The following is a 27601-nucleotide window of genomic DNA, read 5'->3' as shown; positions in this document are numbered from 1 at the left end:
TCTAGTCAGCCATATGGTTTCAGATTTCTTTTTAAATTCAGATAATGGTTGTAGTAAATTTATTCTGAATTATCCTCCACTGATTACTTTCTGACCACGATGATTGGAGTATTTGATGACAGGGTGTTTATCTTTGCTGCGTCTCAGGTTTTCACCTAAACTGTCTTCACTTGCTTAATCATCTCTATTAAAACCTTGTGCATATATCACCACCTTTTTCTCTCCCACTCACATTATCTTTTCTGCCATGCCTTGCTGATTATATTTCAAAACCCAACACCTTCTCCTAAAAGTCATTCTTTAGTCACTGTTGGTAATTTCACCATATTTATCAGCTCCATTTTTCTCCCAGTAAATGTATTATATCCACAGGAAAACATTAGGTACTTGGGATATGCAAGACACAGCCCCTACTCTCAACCTCATCTCTACTTTTCCACTTAATCATTTCCTTTAATTATCTTATATACTTAAGAGTAACTCCTCTGTATTCATATTTACTCTCCATGAAGGTATCCCAATGTTATTAAAAATCATTTCCTGGAAATTGGAACATTAACTGGTTATATGAGGATTAAGGATTAGTGTGAGATGGTATCATGGTTTATGTTTTTTAAAAATGAGACTTTACCATTTGAGATAAGTACTGAAATACTTATGGATAAAATATAATCTCTGGGATTTGTTTTAAAATAATATGGGGTGGGTGGAGATGAACAGGGCCAGATTAGCCACAGCATTGGGCCTGATTTATAAGTATATGGAGAGTTCATTATACTTTTCTATCTACCTATTTTAATATTCTCCATATTACAAATGCAAAATGATTTTTCTCTTCATTTGCTACAGTCTGGGCTACTCTTGTAACATCTAACAATAATATTTAGATAACTTTTATCATTTAAATAACGCTATAAAACTCTATTGAATAGACAGCCGGGCGCAGTGGCTCATGCCTGTAATCCCAGCACTTTGGGAGGCTGAGGCTGGTGGATCACAAGGTCAGGAGATAGAGAGCAGCTTAGCTAATACGCTGAAACCCCATCTCTACTAACAATACAAAAAATTAGCTGGGCGTGGTAGCACGTGACTGCAGTCCTAGCTAGTCGGGAGGCTGAGGCAGGAGAATCCCTTGAACCTGCGAGGCAGAGCCTGCAGTAAGCCAAGATCACACCACTGCACTCCAGCCTGAGCAACAGAGAGAGACTCTGTCTCATAAAACAAAAAACAAAAAATAAAAACCAAAAACCTCAATATGCAAAATACAAAATTATATATAAATTATATTATATATACTATTAATAGCTACCATTTGTTTACAATGTACTAGGCTACTAGGCATTAAGGTAATTTATGTACATAAATTATCTCATTTATTCTTCACAATTAGCTCATCAGGTAGTTATCACTAAAAGCCCAGAGAAATTAAGAAACTTGCCCACTATCATCAGGATAAAAATAAACTTTGAACGTTCATTATTAGTTCCTAATATGAAGAAAATATCCCACAATGACTTAAACACAATGCCCACATCCATATTGATATACTTCGCTTCCAAATTATCATAAGCTACTAAGTAGACTTGGCCAAAGACAAATTTGAAATCAGTTTACATTTACCTAGTTAAGTCAATACTTGGTGGACTTACAAATTTTATTTTATTTGCATTCACAAAGAAATCAAGTATAATGCTGACTATGCAGAGTCACTGTTTACAGCCACAATTTGGAGGGAGGGAGGGAGGGAGGCAAGGAGGGAGGGAGGTGTCAAAAGTATAAAGGCAGCAGGTTCAGCCCCTCAAAAATGATCAATAACCATATACAATCATGAGAAATCTTGGCCTAAACATCGCAATGATCAATCCCCTACATGTTAGGGCATTGAGTCCTCTGAGTAGTTCACAAATTTTAGCAATTACTTTATATCTTAAACTTTTAAAAGTTTCATGCAACTGTGGATTTTAATGCAGCACAGTTCCTTAAAAATGTCAATACTTCCCTTACTGGAATTAGTGCATGCCTAAAAACACATGCATTTTTATAAATTATTACAACTAGCTTTCTGTCTACACCATATTTCAATATCCGGAAATAAAACTTCTTAAAATGCCTATTTAAGGGGCAAAATATTTTGTTTTTGGTTTGTGCAACCTGCTGGCTTTTAAAAAGGGTGTTTCTTTGGCATGAAAGGAAAACATAGGAGACATACAAATCTTTGCAGTTGTAAATGAACAAGTGATGGCACACACTTCCTAGAATACAAATCTCACTAAATACTTTTACTAAAATCCCTCGGTCAGGGAGACCAGAAAAGTCTTATAAACGTTTTTAAGAAATTTCAAATTGATTTACTATGTAACACATCCAATAACAAATGTCTTTACACAATTTCTTTAAAAGCAGGTCCTTCTCCTAGCATATGGTAAATTATTTTATTTACAAAAATGTACATACAGTTCTCATGAAACTGAGGTATTAGAAAATTAAGATATTCATACAGCAAAGAGGTAGTCATAAAAATCCATATCTAAAAATAAGCTTATTTCTTAGCATTATAAAAATCTTACATAATTAGACTAAAACTATTTCATTATAATCTCCATATTGCATAGTTTAAATAGTAGTATTAGAAGATAAATTTGGCACTTCAGCAGTGTTTATTATTTCTAGGTCTGTTTCATACTGAGATTAAACATTGACTTAATCCCCAAAGTAATGCATGTTTTGAGCTCTTTCCTCAACAGTGTTAACAGGTTGTACCAAGCCTGGCACTGTCTTTGTATCCAGGTGTTTACTATCCCTATTTCTGCTCTTTTGACGAATTACACTTACCAGATGACCAGCGAGGGTCAAAGGTAATACACCGTGGTGATGGAAGACAGCAAAATTAATCTGGTTCTTCTAGAAGTAACATTGGCCTTTGGCCTCATCCCCGTAAGTGGATCTTGGAGGTTAAAAACATGATAGACCTCCATGTTCCAACTTGACCACTCATGAGATGACCAATCTCATTTAGAAGTGAAATGATTTCAAATTCATCAAAAATGAGAAATTATTAGGGCCAACTATACAAATATTTTAAGGCTAAAAAGGTAAGTCTCATTAGAAACAACTTTTGGCACTTGAATCTGCATCTCTGCAACCCAAGGAACTTCCAACAAAAAAATCTGAAAGGGCTGCTTTTCTCAGAAAGGCTACATAACAAGGGCAGTGGTTGGTGGGGTGGAAAGTGGTCAAACACTGTATTAATGAAATATATTGTCAGTATAAACAGTTCAGCTATACTTTTGCTCAGAGATGATTTTTAGTTGTGTTATTTTAAAAGATTTTTCAGAGACAGTCTTGCTATGCTGTCCTGGCTGGTCGCAAACTACCATCTCAGCCTCCCAAAATATTGGGCTAACAGGCGTGAGCCACCACATCTGGCCTAATTGTGATTCTTCCATTTTATCTTTCAACCTATACAAACACTCCCTTCCTGTTATTACTGCTTATCTAAAGCTCTGCTGTCCAATACAGTAGCCACAAGCCATATGTGGCTAACTTTGATTAAAATTACAAATTCAGCTCAATCATCCCAGCCATACTTCAGGGGCTCAGTAGCTACATGTGACTAGTAACTACCATACTGGGGAGTGAAAAGGACACATCTATCCTTACATAAAGTGTGACTGGACAGTAGTGATCTAAAGTGTAGCAGTGCCATATGCTTATGAGATTTTTTTTAAAACTTTTTAAAAGTTGCTTATAAAAAGAATATCATAGGCTGGGCGTGGTGGCTCACGCCTGTAATTCCAACACTTTGGGAGGCCGAGGCGGGCAGATCACTTGAGGTCAGGAGTTCGAGACCAGCCTGGCCAACATGGTGAAACCCCGTCTCTACTAAGAATACAAGAAATTGGCTAGGTGTGGTGGCATGCACCTGTAGTCCCAGCAACTCGGGAGGCTGAGGCACAAGAATTGCTTGAACCCAGGGGGCAGAGGTTGCAGTGAGCCAAGATTGTGCCACCGCACTCCAGCCTGGGCAACAGAGTGAGACTCTGTCTCAAAAAATAAATCTAACACCTCTGGGCTACAGGTTAATACTGATCTGTGTTCATGGTGTGAAAAAATGGTATCTTCTGGTTCTTATTTAGACATTTAGACTGAATTTATGAAGTATTTCGAGTTCCACATAAGGCCCAAATAAAACAAACTCAGACACTTTTACAGCATTACTATAAAGAATAATGTAAAGATCTGGCATGCATGATAAAAGTAATTTAGCAGTTACATGATTAAAACAGATGATTTCATCCTTCCACTAAAATCCGAAAATCTTGACATATAGAAGTATTCACAGCTATTTAAAGCTCCTCACAAGACAGGGGAAAAGGCTCTTTAGATATTGCTCTATTTTCTTTGGTGTCTTACGAAGGGTGGGACAAGGTGCGGGGGGAACATTACAGAGTGGCAGTGTACAGACAAAAAAGTAAATTAAAACTGTCTTAGAAATAAACTGCTATGAAACAGACTAAAAAGATAAACTTTTGACTGAACACATGGAAAATGTACTGATATCTGACATATGAGTTGACTAACTGAATACTTTTAGGAAAATCAAGTTCATGTTATTTTCAAATTTACTTTGTCAGAACACACAACAGTGATGACAATTATGTAATACTTCTTCCCCGTAACTCTTAGATGAAAGGCAGGAAGTAGGAAACAATATATTGTTTGTTGCTGTTTTACTTAGTAGGTAAAAGCAAAACAACCCAATCATAAAATGCACACAGCTGTATCTAAAAGAAAAATGCAAACACAACTTAACCATACTTTATTTGACTGCATCTTATTTAGACAGCTTGCACATTTCAAATCCCATTAAATCTCTCTCCAAAAGGATATGGGACAATAGAAGAAAATTATGCAGCAATATCCAGTCAAACAGCAGTCCAATATTTTGAGATACACGTGATATTTTATAGATACTCAACTCATATCTGACGTCAATATAATTTATGGTTATGTTTTTACAAACCTGAAAGCCCTGTAACATTACAGCACTCATTTTAGTGATGTCATGGTGCACTGAAAAGTAACTCTGATGCACTACCAATTTGATTTTATCTATACTCCTGAAAAGTGATGAACTTCATGATTTTTAGACACCATAATAAATATACACACCGAGTCTTAGACATGTCAGCCAGTACCATAACACAGGGCAAGGTAAAGTTAAAACATGAAAAACAAACTGCTTTACATAGATTTGTCAAGCAAGTGGGAAGGGTAATTTGGGAAAAAGGCAGAAAATATTAAAATCGATTTTTTATTTTTTCTTATTTTGCTGGTTTCAACTTCAAAAACTACTGTCTGGTTTCTGATCTGTGGACTTTGCTAAAGTAGTTTCATCCCAATGTACAGGAAATACAGGAAATTATAATCAGCCCACACATCAAAAATGATAGTATACCCGTTAGCTTCTTCAATACTAACATATATAGCTTCATGGTAGCATGTATAAAAATGTTCAGCAGTACCAACTGCCAAACCAGTGTCAGTGGATAGTACAGTCAGTCCTAAAGAGGCAGCACCCCATTAAAAGAAAGTTGCACCTATTTTGCTCAGTTTTAGCCAAGTGAACCCATGCTACCAATTTCAGATAGAATTGTTTTAAGCTTATTTAAGAAAAACAGCAGCCTATTATCAAAAAGTAAATTACTGTTTGAGGCTAGTTCAACCTGAATGGAGTCTTTCAGTGTTGGTGCTAGGTTTTCATGCTAGAGATTAAAATTTTAATCTACTTAAGTAAAAATTTTTTTGCATACCCAATTAAAGACATAAGGCATACACTTGACATTCAACATACACCAAACAATATGGCAACCATCTGACTTTTTAGTCACACAGTTAACGTCATGTTTACAAACACCCAACCAGTTCAGTCAATTCAGCAATTTTGGAGGAAAAGGTCAGTATGATGGTTTCATTGACAATCTGGCAAAAACACTAAAATGGTTGAACCAATGACCTACCATCTATCTAGTTTACAACCATCCCCATTAGTGATTCAAGCAAATATATGCTCATCAACCATTATGTATCAACCAGCAAGTCAAATATAAAGAAGTGAAATAAAATTTGATGACATAAATATGTTTTAGTTCAATTTCCTTCATATTAAATAACAAAAGCATCACTGTGGTTGGTATTCTTCTAAATGCTAGTGCCTAAATGAAGTTTGACCAAAAACATACTGAAAGGCTGAGTACTGTGTGGTTACCATATTTTTATTATAACTAGTATTGTATTCTGCCCATTACACTTTCAAGAGCAATATAAAATGGAAAACACTTTCTTTAAAAATAAAGAACTATAAATAATCCCACCAGCAGAAAGTTTTTATTTTCAAATATAAATTGTGTATCTTTATTTTTAAAGTATTTGTTACTATGTTCACTTTCAAAACACTATACTGAGCAAAGAGCAGCTTTCCTTTTAAAAAAAAAAAAAAAAAAAAAGCAACAAACTTTCCTGAAAAGGGGCCTTTACCAACTGTTAATGGAGGTAGGGTTTTTAAAAATACAGTAATTAGAGCCACAAAATATATTCCAAACCAAATACTAGAGCAGAAGTAAAGCATATTCAAATGAAAACAACAACAGATTCCTACAGTTTTCACAGAAAATCAATCTTTTTTCTTATGGGTACCTAGGTTTTCCAGTTAAATTATCTATCACAGGTTTACTGACTCAATTGAAAGCAATTAACTTTAAAATTTGTTACATTGCACTGATTGGCCAAAACACAATGTAACTAATAAACATGGTGGCTGTTAAGAAAACCCACAGAACTCATTCCAAAAAAGATTTTCATTTCCCCCTTTTGTTTTTCTGGCAGAAGAAAAGCAAAGCTCCCCCAAGAATTTGCTCATACAAGTGAAAATAAAATAAAGCAGCTTAAAATGGATACAATGCACCTTGAAATTTATTTCCAAGACCAAGAACCTAAAGTGAAGCATTTTAAGAAATGAAAGCAATGTGAATCCAAATCAAGTGGGAAAAACAAATTCAGCTACTTTGTAAAAGCTGTTCTTCGCAGCGTAGCAGTAATTTTGATTAAATAAAATCATATCAATTTACACTAATTTTCTATTCTTTTCCAAAACTTCCCTTACTCTCAAAAGAAAAAGTGCATCTAAAACCCAGCAATTCCCGGCTCCATCAACTTTTCTTATCTCTTTTGAGCCATTTCTCAATTTTCCAAGTAGATTCAACTTGTTACTATAAGGAAAAAGGGACTTCTAAAGTAAAGCATTCTTTCATTCACCTGAAAAAAGTATCCAAATTATAAAAATCTGAAATAATTTATCAAATTTAGAATTTAAATAAAAACAAAAGTTTGCTTGCAAAGGCCTTAAAGAAAAGGAAAAGATAGCATGCATTCAAAAACTAGAGATGAAGACAAATATACTTATCTACACAGGCACTGGCAGACAAAATTTAATTGTTACCTTTACTCATTGTAAGACATACCCCACCCTACATTTTTTTCATTCACTAATCACTGAGGTACCAATATTCAAGAATGGAAAATTTAATATTGAAAAAATAAAACCTAAAACTGAAGCGTCTCCCTCACCCCCTTCAGAAAGCTAGGGCAGGTTTCGTGTAAAATGTTAGTATACTTAGAGACTTTTACAATCCACATTGGCTTTTTTAAGGAACAAAAATTATGTTCCACTTACTGGTTCTGTGATAAAATGATCACTGTGTAAATAACATTGTCAGCAGACTTTGCAAATGAACACATAAATCTTGGCTATCAACTGGCACATCTTGTTGGTACCAAAAGAACTCCTGAAGTTTAAAACAATCTTTTAATTCAGAACAAATGCGCCATGCCAAAGTGCAACAAATATTGTGCGACACTCAATGAGACACTGACAGGTAAGAGCTGCATGGAAATTACTAAATCCACCTGCAAAGCAATTCTGTACAAATTGCATTGCATGCAAAGGTCGATTCTGTGTGGATGAAAGTTGTTCCTTGATGTCAGTTTCTCAACGCAGCCACAGTTTAAGTCGCAGTGCATCAACTCCATTTAAATAGTATCTGAACAGCCTCTTATCTCGAACAAAACCAAGATTTTCATAAAGTTTCAAAGCGGACTTATTTGTTATTTCGGTTTCCAAAACAACCTTCAAAGAAATGAGAAAAAAAACTAAGTTATAATTATGTAATTTAAAAAATAATTTACCAAGTAAATAATTTTTTAAAAATCATACATTATTTTAAAAATTGATAGTGAAAACAATAAATAATATACAGAAAGAACTCAAAAACAGTCATCAAAATTGTAATATTATATTTGGGTCAAGGGCTTGGAGGACCACTGCAGATTTATCTTCTGTTCTACTGATTTGTGTGATGTTTGAAATGTTTAGCAATGAGAGTATGTTTTATACTAAAACAAAGATTAATTATTTCCCTGTGGGGAAAGGTAAAATGACTAAAGATGAAAATAAAATCAACAATCAAAAGTGCTGGTTTATTTCCTTAAAATAATAAGCTATATTATTATAAGCAGCTATTCAGATTGACTTCCAACTTCCGTATTTTCATTAATATGTCATTTATTCTGGCAATAACTACCATATTTGTCTGGAGTCCAGACCAGAGTCTGCAAACTACAGACTTTGGGCCAAATGTGCCTGCTGTCTGTTTTGTAAATAAAGTTTTAGTCAAACAGCCATGTTTATTTGTTTACATGATGTCTGTGGCGGCTTTCTCAATACAAGGGCAAAGCTGAGCAGTTGCCACAAAGACCTATGGTCCACAAAGCCTAAAATAATTACTAGTGGGCCTTTTACCAAGAAAGTTTGCTGATTCCAGACAAGAGGTATTCAAAATGTTACAGTGTGTCATAATCACCTGAAGGGCCTGTTAAAATAGATTGCTGAGCCCCACCCTCAGAGTTTATGAGTACGTTTGCGGTAGGACACAAGAATCTGCATTTTTAATATTTTTAAATTGCTAGATGATGATGTTGCTGCTGGTCAAGGGACCACATTTTGAGAACCACTGGTCTAGATAGCAAAGCTTAACAGAGGAACATATAGTATTAACTTTCATTTAAGTCTTTTGAAATATTACTGAGCCAGTGGCCCTGAAAATGAATAACTGGTATTTTTGAAAACTGCGATTTTATTTTTACCTCCCTCTAACACCCTCTACCCCATCTTCCCAACTTTTACACACATAGCTCTATTTGCCTTTTCAATTGATTCTCAACTTATTTCATTGAGAACTATCAACACAGTGAGCCACAGTTACTGTTGGGTGTCATAATCCTCAAGTGTTTGGAGTGGGTGGGGGGGAAATGGCAAAGTATAATTAAACAAAGGCCCAAGTCTCTTCCTGTTCTTTCTCAAGCTATCAAAAAGTCTGACAAGAATGCAAACAACTGATGCAAATAATAGAGAAAAGACAGTACCTCAACTTATATCCAAAATTGAACTCATAATCTGCTCTTCCTCCTCAATTCCATATCTCAGTAAACAGGATCACCCCCCACCACACCAATGCCTCAAACCTGAAACCCAGGAGTCATCTTTGAACCTCATTCCTCTACAACCACCTATATGCATCCAAGCACTGATTATTGTCAATTCTCCCTCTTAAATCTCTAAATGGTCCTCTTCTTTCTATGCTCGATATACCACAGTCCAAGCTGCCACCAACTCTCACTATAATTACAAGAGCCTCCTAACTCAAGAGGTCTCCCATTCTCTATAGAGTTAGGGTGATGCTCTTGTTAATTCTCTACTTAAAACCGTTTACTGATTCCCTCTTGTCCTCAAGAGAAAGTCCACAATCTAAAAATAGTATCAAGAGACATAAAAAGTCCATCAATATATTGGCCTCAGCTTTGCTTTAGGTCTCTCTCTTCTTGCTTTCCATGCTCAACACTGAATTTTCAGTTTCTGGAACCCACCATGATCTTTCTCCCACCTTAGACCATTCAAATAAACTGTTTTCTGTCTGGAAGAATGCTATTCCTATCCTCCTCTCTTTTGGCCCTACCTTGTCACTTCCAGATTGGGTACAGTGCCCCTTTCCTTTTATATCACCCAGCAACATTCTGCACTGTTCCTATGACACATTCTTATTCAACATTTGATGAGTGGTATGTCATCTCTCCTAGCTGATAAGCCCAACAACAGCAGGGACCAATGCTAAATCTAAACCTTTAAAAGATCTAAAATGAAGTAATTAACAGTTCAGGATTAAGAAAATACGCTCCTAAGAAAACCTAAAATAAAAGTTGCACAGCAAACAAATTGGTTTAAGATAAGTAAACGTCAATTTCTGTCTGCACTTAAAAAAACACAATTTGGCTGGGTTTGGTGGCTCATGTCTATAATCCCAGCACTTTGGGAGGTCAAGGCAGATCACCTGAGCCCAGGAGTTTGCGAGCAGGCTAGGCAACGTGGTGAAAGCCCACGTCTAAAAAACCTTAAAAATTAGCCAGGTGTGGTGGTGTGTGCCTATAGTCTCAGCTACTTGGAGGGGCAGAGGTGGGAGGATCACTTGAGCCCAGGGGGTTGAGGCTGCAGTGAGCTGTGAGTGCACCACTGCACTCTAGCCTGAGCGACAGAGTGAGACTCTGTCTCAAAAAGCAAATTAAAATACTCACTCATACACACACACACAATTAAATTTCTAGTAACGTATGTCATACTAGGGTCTGTAACACCACAGTCTGGTCAACAAAATTTTTAGTTTTTAACAATTCTCTTGGATAATTCCTGCAATTGTTATTAGGTCCAGCACCTAATTATAGCTAACATGTTAAATCAAAGCAATTTAATATGAGAAACACTAAAGTCATAACAACTCAAAACTTGGAATTGATTTCACATAAATAAAAAGTGACAATTTTAAAATATGACAGCTAATATTTATTGGAGCTGCACTATGTGCAATGTAAAGCATTCTACATGTATTATTAGCTTTATTTTCACAATAACCCTATGAAATTGATGTGGTTATCCATTTTACAGATGAATAAAACTCAAGGCCACCAATAGAGCAAGGACAGAACAGAGTCCAATTATGAACTAAAGCTTAATAGTAACTACTCTACTGTACCTCCCCATTAGTTCCCAAAGTAAAGCAAAGCAGTGACTGGGAAATCTAACCTACTTAAGACAAGATGAAAGGGATTTTAAGTCCACTGTCATTAATATTTAGCAATCTAAAATATTCCAAACACATCTGAGGCTACCACCACTACACAAATACACACTTAAAGTGTGGTTAAGAACTGAGTTCAAGTTTGTTTGCATCCTAATATATTAATGAAATGAAGCTCAATTACATAGAAAAAAAATTACACCAAGGTCTAACCTAGTCAAAATGTAAAGATTCTCCTGGCACACTCATATTTTCTAAACAAAGAGATTCTTTCTTCAGAAAATTATTTGACACAACAGAAAAATGCCAGGATAAAGTAACTAATTTTTAATTTTTAAATTCTTATAAACACATTAAAAGAATATCTGGATTTATATTAGAAATTCACCATAAAATGAGGTTATTTTGGTCCTAAAGAAACTTGACAGAGTTGAATTCTACTTAACAGAGAAAAAAAATTACAGTGAAATTCCACCAATCCTCTTAGCAATAGTAACAGACCATTATCAGGATAAGCCAAACCATTACAAAATATTACTGTTTAAGACAGTTTAATACTGTAGGCTGGAAGCTCCTGGAGGGCAGGCTTGTTCACTGCTACAACTTTAACACTACCATACTGTCTGGCACCTAGAAGCCCTTCCACTGCTATTTGCTGAATGAACAAACAGTACTGCTCTTCACAACATCTCTTTAAGATCAAAATTAACATCATGTTGCATAGACAAAGAGAAAGACCAGAAAAAGTTAAATGGCCTGCCTACAATCAATCACACAACTGCCAAGTGACAGAAGATAAATATGGAAACCAGTCTTCTCATACTCAGTTATTAGGCCAAACTACTCACCCAAAATCCTTGCAGCTTAACTAACCCCACTGTATTCTGTTCTTTACCTTGCAGCCTCTATCACATAGCAAAATGTTTCCAGTGAAACTAAAGATGTTTTATATATATACATATATAATTAGTAAATACATAATAAACATAATAAATATAGTCTAATTAAAAAGATAAAAAGTAATCTTTTATAATGGGGGAAAAAGAATGACTGTACCTTTTCTAAGCTGGACTTTTCTAACTTAGAAAAGTATAAGTTATTTCAAAAAGTAACTTAGATCTCCTTGGCTCCTAATAATCTAATTTAGTCATTAGTGCTAATGTGATCTATTTTATTCTTTTAATTGTACAAAATAGAGTCAGCTACTATATTATCTAAAATTTACCAAAATGTCTTTTGCATTATCTTTATATTGCTAGAAATAAGTAGCATTAAGTAGGTCAAGCAAATCAGGTTGTAGGGAAAGTCATGGGTTTGAATAGCAGATTGTAAACAGTCTGCCACAAGTTACAAAGCATACTATTTACAGAAGAAACTGTCTAGCAAAAATAAATGTAGGCAACAATAAAAGAATGGAAAGAAAACACCAAACTGGATGTGTGATACTGTTTGGCTGTGTCTCCACCCAAATCTCATCCTGAATTCCCATGTGCTGTGGGAGGGACTCGGTGGGAGGTAACTGAATCATGGGGCAAGTTACTCCCGTGCTGTTCTCATGAGTGAATTAAATCTTGCGAGATCCGATGGTTTTAAAAAGAGGAATTCCCCTGCACAAGCTCTCTTCTCTTTGCCTGCCACCATCCACGTAAGATGTGACTTGTTCCTCCTTGCCTTCTGCCATGATTTTGAGGCTTCCCCAGCCATGTGGAACTGTAAATCCAATGTGGTACTCTTTCTTTTGTAAACTGCCCAGTCTCAGGTATGTCTTTATCAGCAATGTGAAAACGGACTAATACAACATGCTAGAAAGGTAGGTAGTGAACTTTCTTCTTCTGTTTCCCAAGTTTTCTGTAATGTTCATTACGGTTTTTCAATGGAAAAAATGTCTTTAATGTAAATAAGCAAAAATTAGATGACATGACTTTCAACTAAAAATATTTTAAGATACTATAAATTTAAATTCCATTAAGAAATCCTAATTCCAATGTATTCTGATCAGTTATCTCTGGCTATTCATATTCACAGTAATCGACCCAAAAACTCTTTGTGTGTGTGTGTGTGTGTGTGTGTGTGTGTGTGTGACGGAGTCTTGCTCTGTCCCCCAGGCTGGAGTGCAATGGCGCGATCTCGGCTCACTGCAACCTCCGCCTCCTGGGTTCAAGCGATTCTCCTGCCTCAGCCTCCCCAGTAGCTGCGATTACAGGCACGCACCACCACACCTGGCTAATTTCTGTATATTTTTAGTAGAGACGGGGTTTCACCAAATTGGCCAAGCTGGTCTCGAACTCCTGACCTCGTGATCCACCCACTTTGGCCTCCCAAAGTGCCGGGATTACAGGCGTGAGACACCGTGCCCAGCCTAAAACTCTAAAAACAAACGAACAAAAAAAACAAAACAAAACAAAATCTTGAAGTTTTCAGAGATTAAGATTTTAAGGATATCAATGGCTTAAAAATTGAGGCACTATTCATCATACTGATACTGATCAATCACCTGCTCATATTCTAATTTACTTCAGGAAAAAAAGTACATAAATGTAAATGGCCACCAAGTAGGTTGATTTTAGGTACACAGATCCTATTTTAAAATCTACATCATAGAAAACTCATTCATTCTATATGTATTTATATTATTCTTTCTTCTATTGTGAAACATGAACTTGAGATACTTGTCCTAGCCACTACACATATGGCAGCCAGAGCATTGTAGGGGGTGTAAACAAATTTAAGCCAGATCAGTATTTCTTACTCATGAAGTAACAAATCCACTTGTTTCTTTTTTGATACTATAATTTTTTAGTCAGCTCCAAATACATAGATAATGAAAAAAAATTTTTAGCTATACTGTTTTAACATATGTCTAATTCTGATACGAAAAGTTGGGAAACTTACAGTAAGACGAAATGAAAACATCAATTAGACTAGGAACAGTGCAGCATTATTTGGAGAAAAACTATCTACCTTTCAATTCTGTGATTACTAATAACTCTGGCTGAATACTCTGAGCTTAAAATGACTAGTAACAACAAAGAACAATATAAACATGGCTCAAGGTCACAAATTCCGTAAACAGAATAGAAAGCAAAAATTGTCTGACGTGCACAGTAAGGTTTCACAGAGACTTCCAAATGTATCTTTTTTTTTTTTTGGCCGCGGAGCACAGTAAGTTTTCACGGACATTTCCAAATGTATCTCTTTCTTTATGAGAGTCTCACTCTGTCTCCCAGGCTGGAGAACAGCCGTACAATCTTGGCTCACTGCAGCCTCCGCCTCTCAGGTTCAAGCGATTCTCCTGCCTCAGCCTCCCGAGTAGCTGGGACTATAGGCATGTGCCACCACGCCCAGCTAATTTTTGTATTTTTAGTAGAGATGGGGTTTCACCATGTCAGCCAGGCTGATCTCAAACTCCTGACCTCAAGTGATCTGCCAGCCTTGGACTCCCAAAGTGCTGGGATTACAGGCATGAGCCACAGTGCCTGGCCAAATATACCTCTATTAAAATGTTCACAGATTTTAAAATCTCTATCTTTGTAAGAATTTTAAAAATAGCAGAATAACCTAAGTAGTAGAAAATCTAATTGAAAACTCTTCTCAAATGTCTTTCACAGATTTTCAGATAATTTGCCAAAATTTCTAAACCCTTTAAAAGGAAGGTTTGTCTAAAGTAATGAAAGTGAAAGCACATGTTTATTTGCCTTTTCATTAATCACTGTATTTTTGGAGATTTATCACTTCAAAGGCATTTTAACAACTTGGTTAACCCTGAAGATGTCTTTAAAAAAAAATCCTACTATGAACAAAAATAAGACAATTGGTGTTTTTAGAAAGCTTACAGAAAATTCAGAGAGAAAGACAAGTTAACAACAATACAAGTCAAAATTAAAAAGTGATTAAACGAGAGAGGGGTACAAACATCATGCTGGAAGCGCAGAACTGATCATTCAAAAAATATTTATGAAGCAGGTACTCTATCACAAATGTCACACTATACACTAAGAATACAGCAACAAACAAGAGAAGGCATCTCTGTCCTACATTGTGCTAAGGCACTGAACAAGTGAAATTAAGTGCAATAAATATTACAAAAACAGTAGCAAAAATAACAGAAAAGTGCAATGGATTCTGTCCAGAAGGATCAAGAAAAACTTAAAGGAGTTGTTGGTATTTGAATTGAGTCTTTAAAGTATTTTAACAAGCAAAGGACAACCAAATACCTACCAGATCTTATAAAGAGTAAACAAGAGTTCATATGGCAAATTATTCGATCTGAATAATGCTGGACCCAGATAAGCAAAATTTTTATACCAAGAAAAAGTCATCTAATTCAGAGACAGAGGCATTCACAAACTGCAAAAACCATCCACTTAAAATCATACAAAAGGAAAAAGTTCACAAAGCTATCCCTGATGTCAGCCTAAAGATTAAGTAATATTCATTGTTTCAAAAGAAAAAATGAATGAATCAGCATTAGCTTTTTAGGCTGGAAATGAAGTTTTTCTACCATAAAATATATCATTAATTTAGAATTTAACCTTGAGACCAAAACAACAAAAATCTTCATATCATTCCTGACATCTTTCAATGAAAAGCCAACACTATCCAAACCTTTGAACAGTTAAACAAAACAGTTAAACAAAAGCACATAGCCTGCCTCACAAGTAGTAACTTAGGATAGCAAGTAGGATAACTCAGAAAAGGTTTAATCATAGGGAACATAATACTCTCTGCTCTTAACACCCCTGTTCACTGGATCTGCGGAAGATCAAAACATGATCTATTACCCCAAAGATTTCTCCAAGCTGTTAAGCAACTTTTGTGAAACCTGACTTTTCTCGATGAGCTGACAAGCAGTGTGGCTATGGTCCAAACACGGACCTATACTCGTGAACATATCTGATCCAATTCTCTCCTCAAAATTTCATTTACCAGTCATGTAAAGCTTTGGCTACTGCACCTTTTGCATTTTAATATTAAAAGCTGTGAACAATGTTGAGATCCTTCAACACCTGTGAATTATTTCTTTGGAGTAAAATTAGATATTTTTAAATCCCAGGATGACTTCACTGTGCCACCCAGTATGTCTGTAGGCCTTCTCATATAATCACCACTTAGAGTGGATCTGTCAGAATAGAGCATAATGTGAACAAGAAGCCTGAGAATGCTCAGCAGTAAATCTCTGTATTCTAACATGGAAATGCATTCATGAGATATTGTTAAAAGAAAAAAGCAATTATTATTGCTAATAATTATTGAGTAAGAATTACTTCATTTGTATTTTTAAAAACCATATATTTGCACATAGGTGTGTTTAAAAAATGAGAGAAAGCATTTCAAACAGTTAACAGTAGCAAAAGGCCAGGAGCAACGGCTCATGCCTGTAATCACAACACTTTCAGAGGCTGAGGTGGAAGGATCACCTGAGGCCAGAAGCTGGAGTGGTCTCCAGCTGGACAACATAGCAAGACTCCCATCTCTACAAAAACAAAAAAAAAACAAAAAAACAAAACCCACAAAAACAAACAACGAGAAACAGTAGCTATCAATGGAAAGATGGATAAAGAGTTGAAAAGCATGAGAATGGTAGAAGGGGCTTTGTTAACAAAAACGCATACATATATCATATATGCTGACTGTGTATAAATTTTGTACCAAAACACTCCGTTTCTTTTAAGTCACTAAAACAAATTATTTATTAAGGTCAACCTTTTGAAAAAAGTTACCCAATTTCACGTATTTTGAGAATTCTCTAAGGCACATCTGACCTCTAATAATAAAGACAATTGCTACTTCTATTACTCATAAAAGTACTAGCACAACTTTGCTCCTCCTTAGTCACCACTGCTATATTAAAGACATCTATACTTCTCTAGTTTATACTTGTTCCCTTCCACTCTGTGCAACAGTAAATGTTAACATTCCCAATCATCACCAATATGTATCAAGCACCTACTATATGTAGAAACACAGTGCAGCAGGATACAAAGAAATATCTGCCATCAGACCTTACAAACAAGCTGAAGAGAGAAAATGCTCTTATGTTAATGTGCAGATAGCTGTACTCTTAAAAAGTGGTTGTCTTCCCCCTAGCCAACACTGTCATTATTTAATTCTGAAAAGATTATTTTCAAGTGTGAAATGTCCTCCATATAGACTGATAGTTTCCCATTGTTAGAAACTAAGGCCAATATGTAAGCAAATTATAACAGAGTCTGTAATAAGAGCTATCTTAAATAACTGATAAAGCCTCTGAATACCAAAATTGTGTACTGAAAATGTCTAAGATTCCACCCACACATTTTGAAGAAATTTTAGCTCCATTTTAAAATTTGTTCTAGGTCAAAAATTCATGTGTTTTTAAATGGAATATAATTTTCCCCACAAGCTGCATTTGTATTGTAACACTGCAATGAAATCTGCAATAAATTATAAAATATTTATAAAAAATAGTAAGAATAATGCCCAGATAAAAAGTATTAAACATTTTTAAAGACTTACCTCATCACAGTCTCCCTCAACCATGGCATATATAGCTTTCTTAACCAAGTTAGTACCTAGAATACAGATCTGAGTATTAATAAAGGAAAAATGTATTTCTTAAAGATAACCCAAATTATAATATTCATAAGCACAGCAATGTCAAATGCTAGTTTCTATCTTGAATCCAGATACACAGATTATCTCAAATTAAATGGGAAAAATTTTAGCTATAAGCTAAGAGAAGCCAACAGAACCTATACATAACAGTATGTTTCCTCTTGAAACACCTATCTCCCAATATACTCCTTTTTCTCAGACATAATTATTTGCCACAAGCAGGAGTTTGTTCTATTGTGTTTGAAAGTAGTAGGAAAGGGAAAGAGAAAAAGACAAGATATGGTATGGCCAGAACAACCCAAGAACTCCCCGTGAGTTGGCCAGAACTTACTGCATGACCCGAGCTGATCTCACCAAAGATCCTCCAAACTCCCCTGGACACAAGGCACAAGACAACCTCATCAGAACTGCTGTTACCCACAGTAGGTTCCTATAAACTTTACAGTGAGCACGATGAAGTCTGGCAAGTCTGGCACTCCCAATGATGTCAGTGGTGTGTCTGTAAATGTCTAGCAAAATGTATCCTAGTTTAGGGTCAAATATAATTGGCATATTAAACGGGAAAAAATTTGCCAAATCTGACTTTAAGAGCAGACAGACAAATTTTATTTAAAAACTCTTAGGCTGGGCACAGTGGTTCATGCCTGTAATCCCAGCACTTTGGGAAGCCAAGGCAGGCGGATCACATGAGGCCAAGAGTCCAAGACCAGCCTGGCCAACATGGTGAAATCCCGTCTCTATTAAAAATACAAAAAACTGGCCGGGCATGGTGGCTCACACCTGTAATCCCAGCATTTTGGAGGCCAAGGTCATGGCAAAACCCCATCTCTATTAAAAATACAAAAAACTGGCTATGTGCAGTGGCTCAGCCTATAATCCCAGCACTTTGGGAGGCCAAGGTGGGCGGATCACAGGAGGTCAGGAGTTCAAGACCAGCCTGGCCAACATGACGAAACCCCATCTCTACTAAAAAATAAAAAATTAGCCAGGCATGGTGGCGGGTGCCTGTAATCCCAGCTACTCGGGAGGCGGAGGCAGGAAAATCACTTGAACACAGGAGGTGGAGGTTGCAGTGAGTCGAGATCGCGCCACTGCACTCCAACCTGGGCGACAGAGTGAGACTCTATCTCAAAAGATAAAATAAAATAAGATAAAATAAATTAGCCAGGTGTGGTGGTGTGTGCCTGTAGTCCCAGGTGCTTGGGAGGCTGAGGCACAAGAATTGCTTGAATCTGGGTGCTAGAGGTTGCAGTAAGCCGGGATCACGCCACTGCACTCCAGCCTGGGCGATACAGCAAGACTCTGTCCCAAAAATAATAAAATAAAATTAAAAACTCTTAATTTTCAAACCATGCATACAAGTGTGCATGCATTTTATGGCCCAAACAAAGTATGTCTGAAGGCCAGGATGCAACCCTAAAGCCACTGGTTTCTGCCCTCCAAACTAGCCAAACAATTGGCTATAATTTATCATGAGTCCTTATCAGTGCTTTTTAATGCATCAAAGTCTCAAACTTAGTCCATAAAACAAGCCCAATTCATTAAAAATCTTAGTGGAAAGCTGTAACACTGCAATAAAGTTGGCTAAACCTAACATATTAAGTAAACCTATTTACAGTTACTTCTCACGATACCTAGGACTGTGTGAGAGTCTTAGGTTGGACAATAACACTTAATAGTTTTTAAAAAACATAAAAGCGAAAAAACTGCTAATGATTAAATACTGGTACAGGTATTAACCTTTTTTTATGAATACTCAGCTAAAGCACATCACAAAATTTGACATGCTTAGACAAATGCTTGTCTACCCAATCCTCCATTGTGAACAAAGAGCCACTAGGTCCTAGAGACTAGAAGAGTGATTTTTTGAAACGGAGTCTTGCTCTGTCACCCAGGCTAGAGTGCAATGGCATGCTCACTGCAACTTCCGCCTCCCGGGTTCAAGCGATTCTCCTGCCTCAGCCTCCTGAGTAGCTGAGATTACAGGTGCCCACCATCACACCCAGCTAATTTTTGTATTTTTAGTAGAGACAGGGTTTCGCCATTTGCCCAGGCTGGTCTTGAACTCCTGACCTAGTGACTCACCTGCCTTGGCCTCCCAAAGTGCTGGGATTATAGGCATGAGCGACCGCACCTGGCACCCAGCGGCCTATTGAGTTTTATGGCGTTATTTAAATGACAGAAGTTATCTAACCCAGTCATAGAAGAGTGGTTCTTAATCAGGCTTACATCACAGTCACCTAGGGAAGCTTCAGCCCCACCTCTGACAAGACAAACAAGAGTCTCAAGGTGAGGGGCCCAAATACGTATTTTTAAACCACCCACATGATTCTAATGATCATTATAAATCATGAGTGTAAGATTAACTAAACATGTCAGGAAAAGTAGACCCAACAAAAAATTAAGTTTGAGAATTATAAGAAACAATCAATTCTCACCTCCTGATCTTTCCTGAATTGCAATATATGGTTGATGACTAGCACCAAGTAATGGTAACAATTTGTCCATAATTTTGGCTTGATTGAGGTCCACTTAACCCAAATACAGACAAGTGCTTGAAGGCTGGGATGAAGGACCATCATAATGCAATTGTAAATTGCAGTATTTCTTGTGGTACTTAGTATAATGCAAAGCATTTTGAATGTGATTAAAAAAAAATCTGCAGGTGAAAGCTGATGATCGGCTACTTGTTAAAAAGAAAAACTGTCAAACAAAACATTAATAAAGAAAAAAACTCATTTTAAGAACTTTTTAAAAATACCATTTTGAAATTAAAAATTAAAAACCACCTTAATTTTCTTCCCATAGTTTCTTTCATTTCTACATACTTACATTTAAGTCTTTTATTTCAAAACACAACAAAAATGAGAATAGCTTAGGCATTCTTTCCATAAAATAGTATTTTTCTTACCAATGCCATTTCTCCTGTATTTGGAATCCACGGCTAACATGGCTATATAACCTCTGCGGAACATCTTTTTGTGCATATCCAACTTGCAAACGATGGCACCTACACACTCCTCCCCTACCATGGCCTTAAAAATAAACAAACAGTTATGAAGAATACATTGCCATCAGGTACTGCACAATTATCCAGAGAAAACAACAACCAACCATTGGTAAGCATTTTTGACGGGGGAATGGGAACTCTTGCAAGACAGCAGTCACAGAAGTTTCAGAAATCTAAATCTCCTAACTCCTTTAAATGTTCTAGTGTTAAAATTTCTCAATATTCTTTAGAACATGAATTTTTTATGCTTACTATTAAAGTCTAGGGAAAAAAAAACAAGATTCCACAAGGTAAACATTCAAGTACTTTATAAGATTACATATGAGGTGCTTATAATCACAATTATTTGCAACAAAGACCTGCCTAAGGTTCTGGAAGGGGAAATACGCAAAAAAAAAAAAATTATTATAAAGCAAAAGTCTATTCATTAGGACATAAAATATTGTAAAACTTGCCCATCAGCAGAATATAAAGTTAAATATATTCAGTTAAATTTAGTAATAACGGCCAGGTGCTGTGGCTCACGCCTGTAAACCCAGCACCTTGGGAGGCAGGGGCAGGCAGATTGCTTGAGCTCAGGGGTTTGAGATCAGCCTGGGCAACATGGCAAAACCCTGTGTCCACCAAAAATACATAAATTAGCCGGGTGTGGTGGCATGCACCTGTAGTTCCAGCTACTTGGAAAGCTGAGATAGGAGGATGGCTTGAGCCGGGGAGGCAGAGGCTACAGTGAGCTGAGATTGTGCCACTGCACTCCAGCCTAGGTGACAGAGTGAGACCCCATCTCAATAAAAGAAAAAAATAAATTTAATAATAAAGTTTTACTGAAAGCCAGATATAATACATATTTACACCTGAATGGTAGATTTTGATCAGGAAAAAAAAATTAAACATTTTTAGAAAAAGCACAGTTTATAAGGTATTGCTGAGATCATACCCAAGAGGTTTTTGTTAATATATGTAAATGTAGCATAGTCTCGTTTTCAGGATACTCCTGACAGTGTGGATAACTGTCATAAAGCTCTCAGAATATTTATAGTCCAAAATCAAAGCTTTATGTTAAAAGCTTTAATTTTACAGAAATTTCTATTTTAATAAAAATGTACAGCTTTCCAGAGTATTAAAAGCTACATGTTAAAGTCTAATCATCCCCCATTTTTATTAAGGTTTCTAGTGTTACCATTGAAAATGTTTTTCAAAAATTCCAATGCTGATAAAAAGTTCTAGTGGCCGGGCGCGGTGGCTCACGCTTGTAATCCCAGCACTTTGGGAGGCTGAGGCGGGCGGATCACGAGGTCAGGAGATGGAGACCACGGTGAAACTCCGTCTCTACTAAAAAAAAAAAATACAAAAAATTAGCCGGGCATGGTGGCGGGCGCCTGTAGTCCCAGCTACTCGGAGAGGCTGAGGCAGGAGAATGGCGTGAACCTGGGAGGCGAAGCTTGCAGTGAGTCGAGATTGCGCCACTGCACTCCAGCCTGGGCGACAGAGCGAGACTCCGTCTCGGGGCGGGGGGAAAAAAAAAAGTTCTAGTAACACAGTATTGCTGGTAAACATAAACAGGGCAATATCTCCAACTGTTTAAATAATGTGTCAGTAAGAAGTCTGTTTTCCATAAATTAACGTTCCAGAAGAAACTATTTCAACAAAAGCAGAAATTAGTTAAAAAATTAGTAAGTAACGTCCAATTTATAATTAATACATATTTTAAATTTGTGACTTTTTTAGTCTGTCATTCTGTAAATTGATTAAAAGGCCTTTTTTTAACTGTGGAGAAATCTTTTAGGCAAGATAATTCTAATCCATTTCATGCAAACCTAAACTAGGTCGGAAAAATCCTTTTGAAGGAATATGAAATTCAACAACCCACGCTAATTCATTTCTGGTTTATCACACATTCCAAAACTATTTTGGGTCAATAAACCTCTGAAATTGTTATTTCTATTTTTTTCCCTCACAATACATCAATCTTTTAAAAAATTTTTTTAAACAAAGACCTGAAGTATGCACAAAAATTGCCTTGAACAACTCTGAAAGCTTTTTCTGATTTGAAACTCACTTCAAATATATGTGTGTATATACAGACACGTATAAATACATACACATGCATGAAATTATCACAGACCAAATGGTATATTTAAAAGGGCCAGAAAAAATTTTGGCCTGACCTCGTAAGCCAGGCTTATGTGAAATGAAAACCTGTATTAGATCGATGATATAAACCTCAGAATAGCTACACCTTATATAAAACTATCCAAAAATGAGGAAAAATTAAAACCATTAAACACAATACAACTGGACAGTACTTTCAATCTGAACAGGAATTTCAAACAAATCTTTGTCCTGTGAGCATGGAATAAGCAAACAAAATACTGTATTAGTTTCATTCTTAAGACCTGATTTCTTCCTAATTTAGAATCTGTAGGGGCAAAAATCAAGCGGTATACATCATCTACAAAGCCCAATACATCATACACCATTACGATGATATTAGTACTGAAGAAGATCAATGCTGTATTTTTTTTTCCTGATAAACTACTCATGAATATATGGTACATTTACAGGAATCATTAAATTGCTTGTCAATTTTTCCAAATAAAAGCTCTGCGTATACATTTGGAATTCATGCTATTAAATGTATTTTTTCAAGGATGGGAACTGAAAAATCCCTGGCAAGATTAAGACTTAACACTACAAGGCCAAAGGGTTGTCAGTCTACAAAACTATGAAAAAAATAAAGTGAGAGATTCCCAAATTCTAGAACACTACAAATAGAAAACTGGAGGAAGCCAAAAAGTTAAATTTAGAACAAATAAAGGGAAGTACTATGTTACACTGCTGAGAGTAAGTTTAAGAACTTCAAAAAGATACCAACAACTGAAAATGTTACTATGAAAACAGGTAAAGATAAAATGGTTAAGTACAGAGTAACTGAAAGTGTCTCACATTTCTCCTTTTTTTTTTTCATCTTTTACAATTAGGAAGAATCATAATAAGCTATCATTTTTATTAGTCAATCAAGTATTGGCAATTTTGTAAGGTTCAACCCCATATATTCCATTGACCCATTACAGGTTATCCACGGAAAACGGAACATTTTGGAGGTTTCTAATCTCTTGAGATTGATGTAAGGGCAACTGTCCCTTGGTGAAGGTAACTTGGTGACACAATAATCTTCATTGAATGGATAAAGGGTATGTCATTTTTCAGGTTCTTATTTGTTAACATAATGAGAGGCCAGGAGAACTGGGTTCTAGCTTTACCCTTCCATAGTAAGTATCTGGAGACTGAAACATTTTAAGTCACTTTGGTTCTTAACTTTTTTCAATCAAAAAACAAAACAGAACAAAACCTAAGTTGGCTAGATTATCTCTAGGATACCTTTCAGTTCTAAAAGGATAGATTTAAAATAAACAGACATTTACGCATTTGTATTTTTTAAAAAATAGTTCCTTCCTATGGGAAACTTAAATTTAAAAGTATGCCAAGATAAAGGCTTCAGTTCTAAATGGCCTGGTTGTTAACTACTGTTTTATTATTGTTTAATACCTCCTGATTCATACTTGCACCAGTAAATCTATAGGTCAACCACTTGTGCATATCGCAATTTCTAGATATTCAGAATATTAAACAAACTTGAGCTACTAAAGGCTAACATACACATTAGCTGGTGAATTGGGAGGGTTCTACATAAAATCAAATCTAAAGTTTACTAATATTGTTGACCAGAGTCTAAAATAGCAGACAAGTTGAGAGAGGCTTAGGTAAATATCAGGACTCAAAAGTTGACTAAATATCATATACACGACTATTTCCTGGAATTGACAGAAAAACATCTATTTCAATTTGAAATGTGACTCAATCATCTACTTCTGTGGGTTAACTTACAACTAAATCTACAATTTTTAGCAATTACAGTGGCATTTGATATGACATTTATAATAGTGCTATAAATCATTTTCTCATATTCATTGACATAGACATGTCTTAGAACTATTCTGATACAATGCTTAGAATACTGAAAGAGCAGTTTTCAAGAATATAAAGTAGTACCCACAGTTTTAACAAATGTACTGAATTCAAGTTTAAGCAAAGTTAAGACAGAAAATAGAACTACCATTATCTACAATACCCAGGTTACATTTTCAAATTATCACCAAGCTAGAGAATCAAAAAGATAAGTATTGTCAAAATACCTTGCAGGGAATTACCAAGTGAAACTAAGCCAATGCTAAAACATTAAGTAATGGTGGCTTTTCCCTTCACGTATTGTAAAATACTCCTTAAAAGGATGTCATCTTTCTGTAGTAAAATTCAACAGAAACAATATGCTTGTGAGCACATGATACAAAGCATACACTTGCAGTCAACATTTAAGTTAAAGGGTTCATACAGACTGAAATGGGTCAATATTATTGTGAAGAAATTACTGGTACTGCCAATACTATGTTAATTTTTAAAAACTGTCCAAAAGTCTTTCACTTAGGTGTAATATTATTGTCAATTATACTCTACACAAGCCAGTGTTACTAGTGTTTGGCCACATCTACAACCAGTTTCTTAAATTAAAAAAAAAATCATATCGGTAACAATTTCACACTTAAGTTTTCTACATTCCACAAAAGGGTATTTTGTTCAAGTTTCAGGAGTCTTTCAGCCACCAGAAGGGTTAGTAGCGCTTTCTGGAATGGAGTACCAGAAAGCAGGCTGGCTACAACTGTTAATTGTCCAGTTGAAGCAAAGGGAAACATCTCCATAATTACTGAAAATGCTTGTAAGATTTAATTCTCCAATATGACCACACCAAGTTTGCTGACATTCATGTTCACCAAAACATGTTTATGCATACACTCTTCCCTGATTATGGTTGTAATTGAGAGACTAATAAGGCCTGTATCTGAACAGAACCATGTTCAAATTAAATGACTGTAAAGTGTTTGAGGATGCGGGCAGGTAATTAAAGACGGTTAAACACGATTATAATCTAATGTAAATAAGACACAAGCCCCCCACCCCAGTGAAACACGCCACCATACAGGCTTGCTGCAGTTACACTAGTATCACGTTAACCCGAATCACGAAGTCTTACCTTCAAAACAATTTCATTAAATAACTAGGAATGTGTACAGCACTTGACATCACATAACGTACTATAACACGCAGCAGGAGATATCCACTGCCACACTCTGGGCCCTCACTCCCTGCCCCGCACAGTCTGGATCACTGCTGGGTTCACCCTCTTTTTATTCTATCCACTTACCAAGAAGCACAGCTGTGGCCAGTTGTGGATAAAATATCTATAGGTATAAATGGAGTAGGGTTCGGACAGATCTTTGGTGATCAGTCTCATGATATCGGGCATTTGTAGCTCGGATTCATATCGGACATATCGTATCGTCCGATCCTCCCCAGGCTCAACCTCCCTGCCCGAAGGGCTTCTTAAGCTGCAGTCGGCGGTCAGGGACGAAGACAGCAGCCGCACCTGCTCGTCTTCCTCCTCCTCCTCCTCCTGCTCGGTGCCCTCGGCCAGTCCATTGCGGGCCGCCGCGGGATCGCTCGCCGCCGCTGCCTCCGCCGGGCTGGGGACCGCAGTTCTTGCATTATTAGAGAGGGAGTGAGGGGGCCTCTCGCCCGAGTGTACCCCGGCTCCTTTTGTTGCAGTCGCTCTGGGGCCTCCGTCAGGGGTGGCCGTGGTGGCGGCCACCTCTGCTATGCTCAGGACCTTGCTCTTGAGGGAGGCGGCCGCCCGGAGGTGCCGCAGTTCGGGGCTAATCAATCCGTTGAGCTGCTGCTGCTCCTGCGGTGGCTGAGGGCAGCGGAGGCACGGATGCCCCTTGGCCGCCACCGTCGCCGACTCTCCGCCCGCCGGGCTCCTGCTGCCGCCGCCTTCGTGCTCTTCGTCGTCCTCCTCGTCCTCGCTGCAGCAGGCGAGGGCGGCCCCCGCCGGGAAGGGACAGCGGGGCTCGACCGCCGCCGGGGCCGGAGGTGCTGGTGGTGGGAGGAGGCTGCTAGGCCCAGGCGGTACCTCCGCCATCCTAGAAGCGACACAGACCGAGAGGGGAGGCCATGAAACCCGGCCGAGGAGCGCGGAGAACAGGGTGCGCCGGATGGGGGGCGGCCGAGGTGGGGGGAACAAAGGCACAAACCGTCCCTCACGGAGCTGCCCCCCCAATTCCGCGCCACCCCCCCGCTCTTCAGCGCCGCCCAGCTGCTCAGCCGGCCACTGTCCCCGTCCGCCCGGGCCCACCCGCCAGCCCTGTCACTCGCAGCCCCTCCCTGTCCCCTCCTCGCGGCTCACCCCGCACGGGTCCCCGCCGCCGCTGCCGCCACTCCTCTTCCTCAGCCACCGCCGCCGCCTCCTTCGCAGCCGCAGCAGCCTCCACAGCCGCCAAGGTTCTCACTCAGCCGCCGTCGCCGTAAAGCGCCTCGGCTGTTACCCCGGGTAAAGTTTCCTGGGCCTGGCTTTACGACACTTCCCTGCCTGCCGGCTGCCCGGGCCAAGAGAGAGGGGCGTGGAGGGAGATGACCTGTGGAGGGGCGGGGACAAAGGTGTCTCCTGCGGGCTGTGGGGAAGGCCGCGTGCTAGTGGGTGGGGCTGTGGGGCCGGGAAGTTGCAGAGGGCTTTGGAGTCACAGGCTTCCAAACCCTCTTCCTCGGTTTGGGGGCGCCTCAACCTGCGGTGCTTGCCACGCGGGGCCGGGGAGGGCTGGACCAGGCAGGCGCTCCCTGCTCAAAGTCTACTGCGCACTCGGAGCTGTAGCGAATCTCGCCAGTTCGGGGCCTGTGGAACCAGCCGTTTACAAGTCACCTAAAA

The 27601-nt window shown here is 37.8% G+C and overlaps 1 protein-coding gene across 1 annotated transcript; it reads right to left on the bottom strand.

The window, feature by feature from the left end:
- Positions 1-1640: 1640 nt before the first annotated feature.
- NAA30 (N(alpha)-acetyltransferase 30, NatC catalytic subunit) lies at positions 1641-27238 on the bottom strand. The gene is made up of 5 exons (XM_003267732.3): positions 27086-27238; positions 26048-26822; positions 20689-20812; positions 17679-17734; positions 1641-8185 (listed from the first exon to the last, which is right to left on the bottom strand). Exons 2-5 carry the CDS (start codon positions 26819-26821, stop codon positions 8048-8050), a joined length of 1092 nt encoding a protein of 363 aa, XP_003267780.1. The 5' UTR covers position 26822; positions 27086-27238; the 3' UTR covers positions 1641-8047.
- Between the last annotated feature and the right edge of the window lie 363 nt (positions 27239-27601).

This window comes from Nomascus leucogenys, chromosome 1a (assembly GCF_006542625.1).
Source record: "Nomascus leucogenys isolate Asia chromosome 1a, Asia_NLE_v1, whole genome shotgun sequence".
NCBI lineage: Eukaryota > Metazoa > Chordata > Mammalia > Primates > Hylobatidae > Nomascus > Nomascus leucogenys.
The sequence above is the reverse complement of the archived record's forward strand: the minus strand, read 5'-3'. Positions and strand labels throughout refer to the sequence as shown.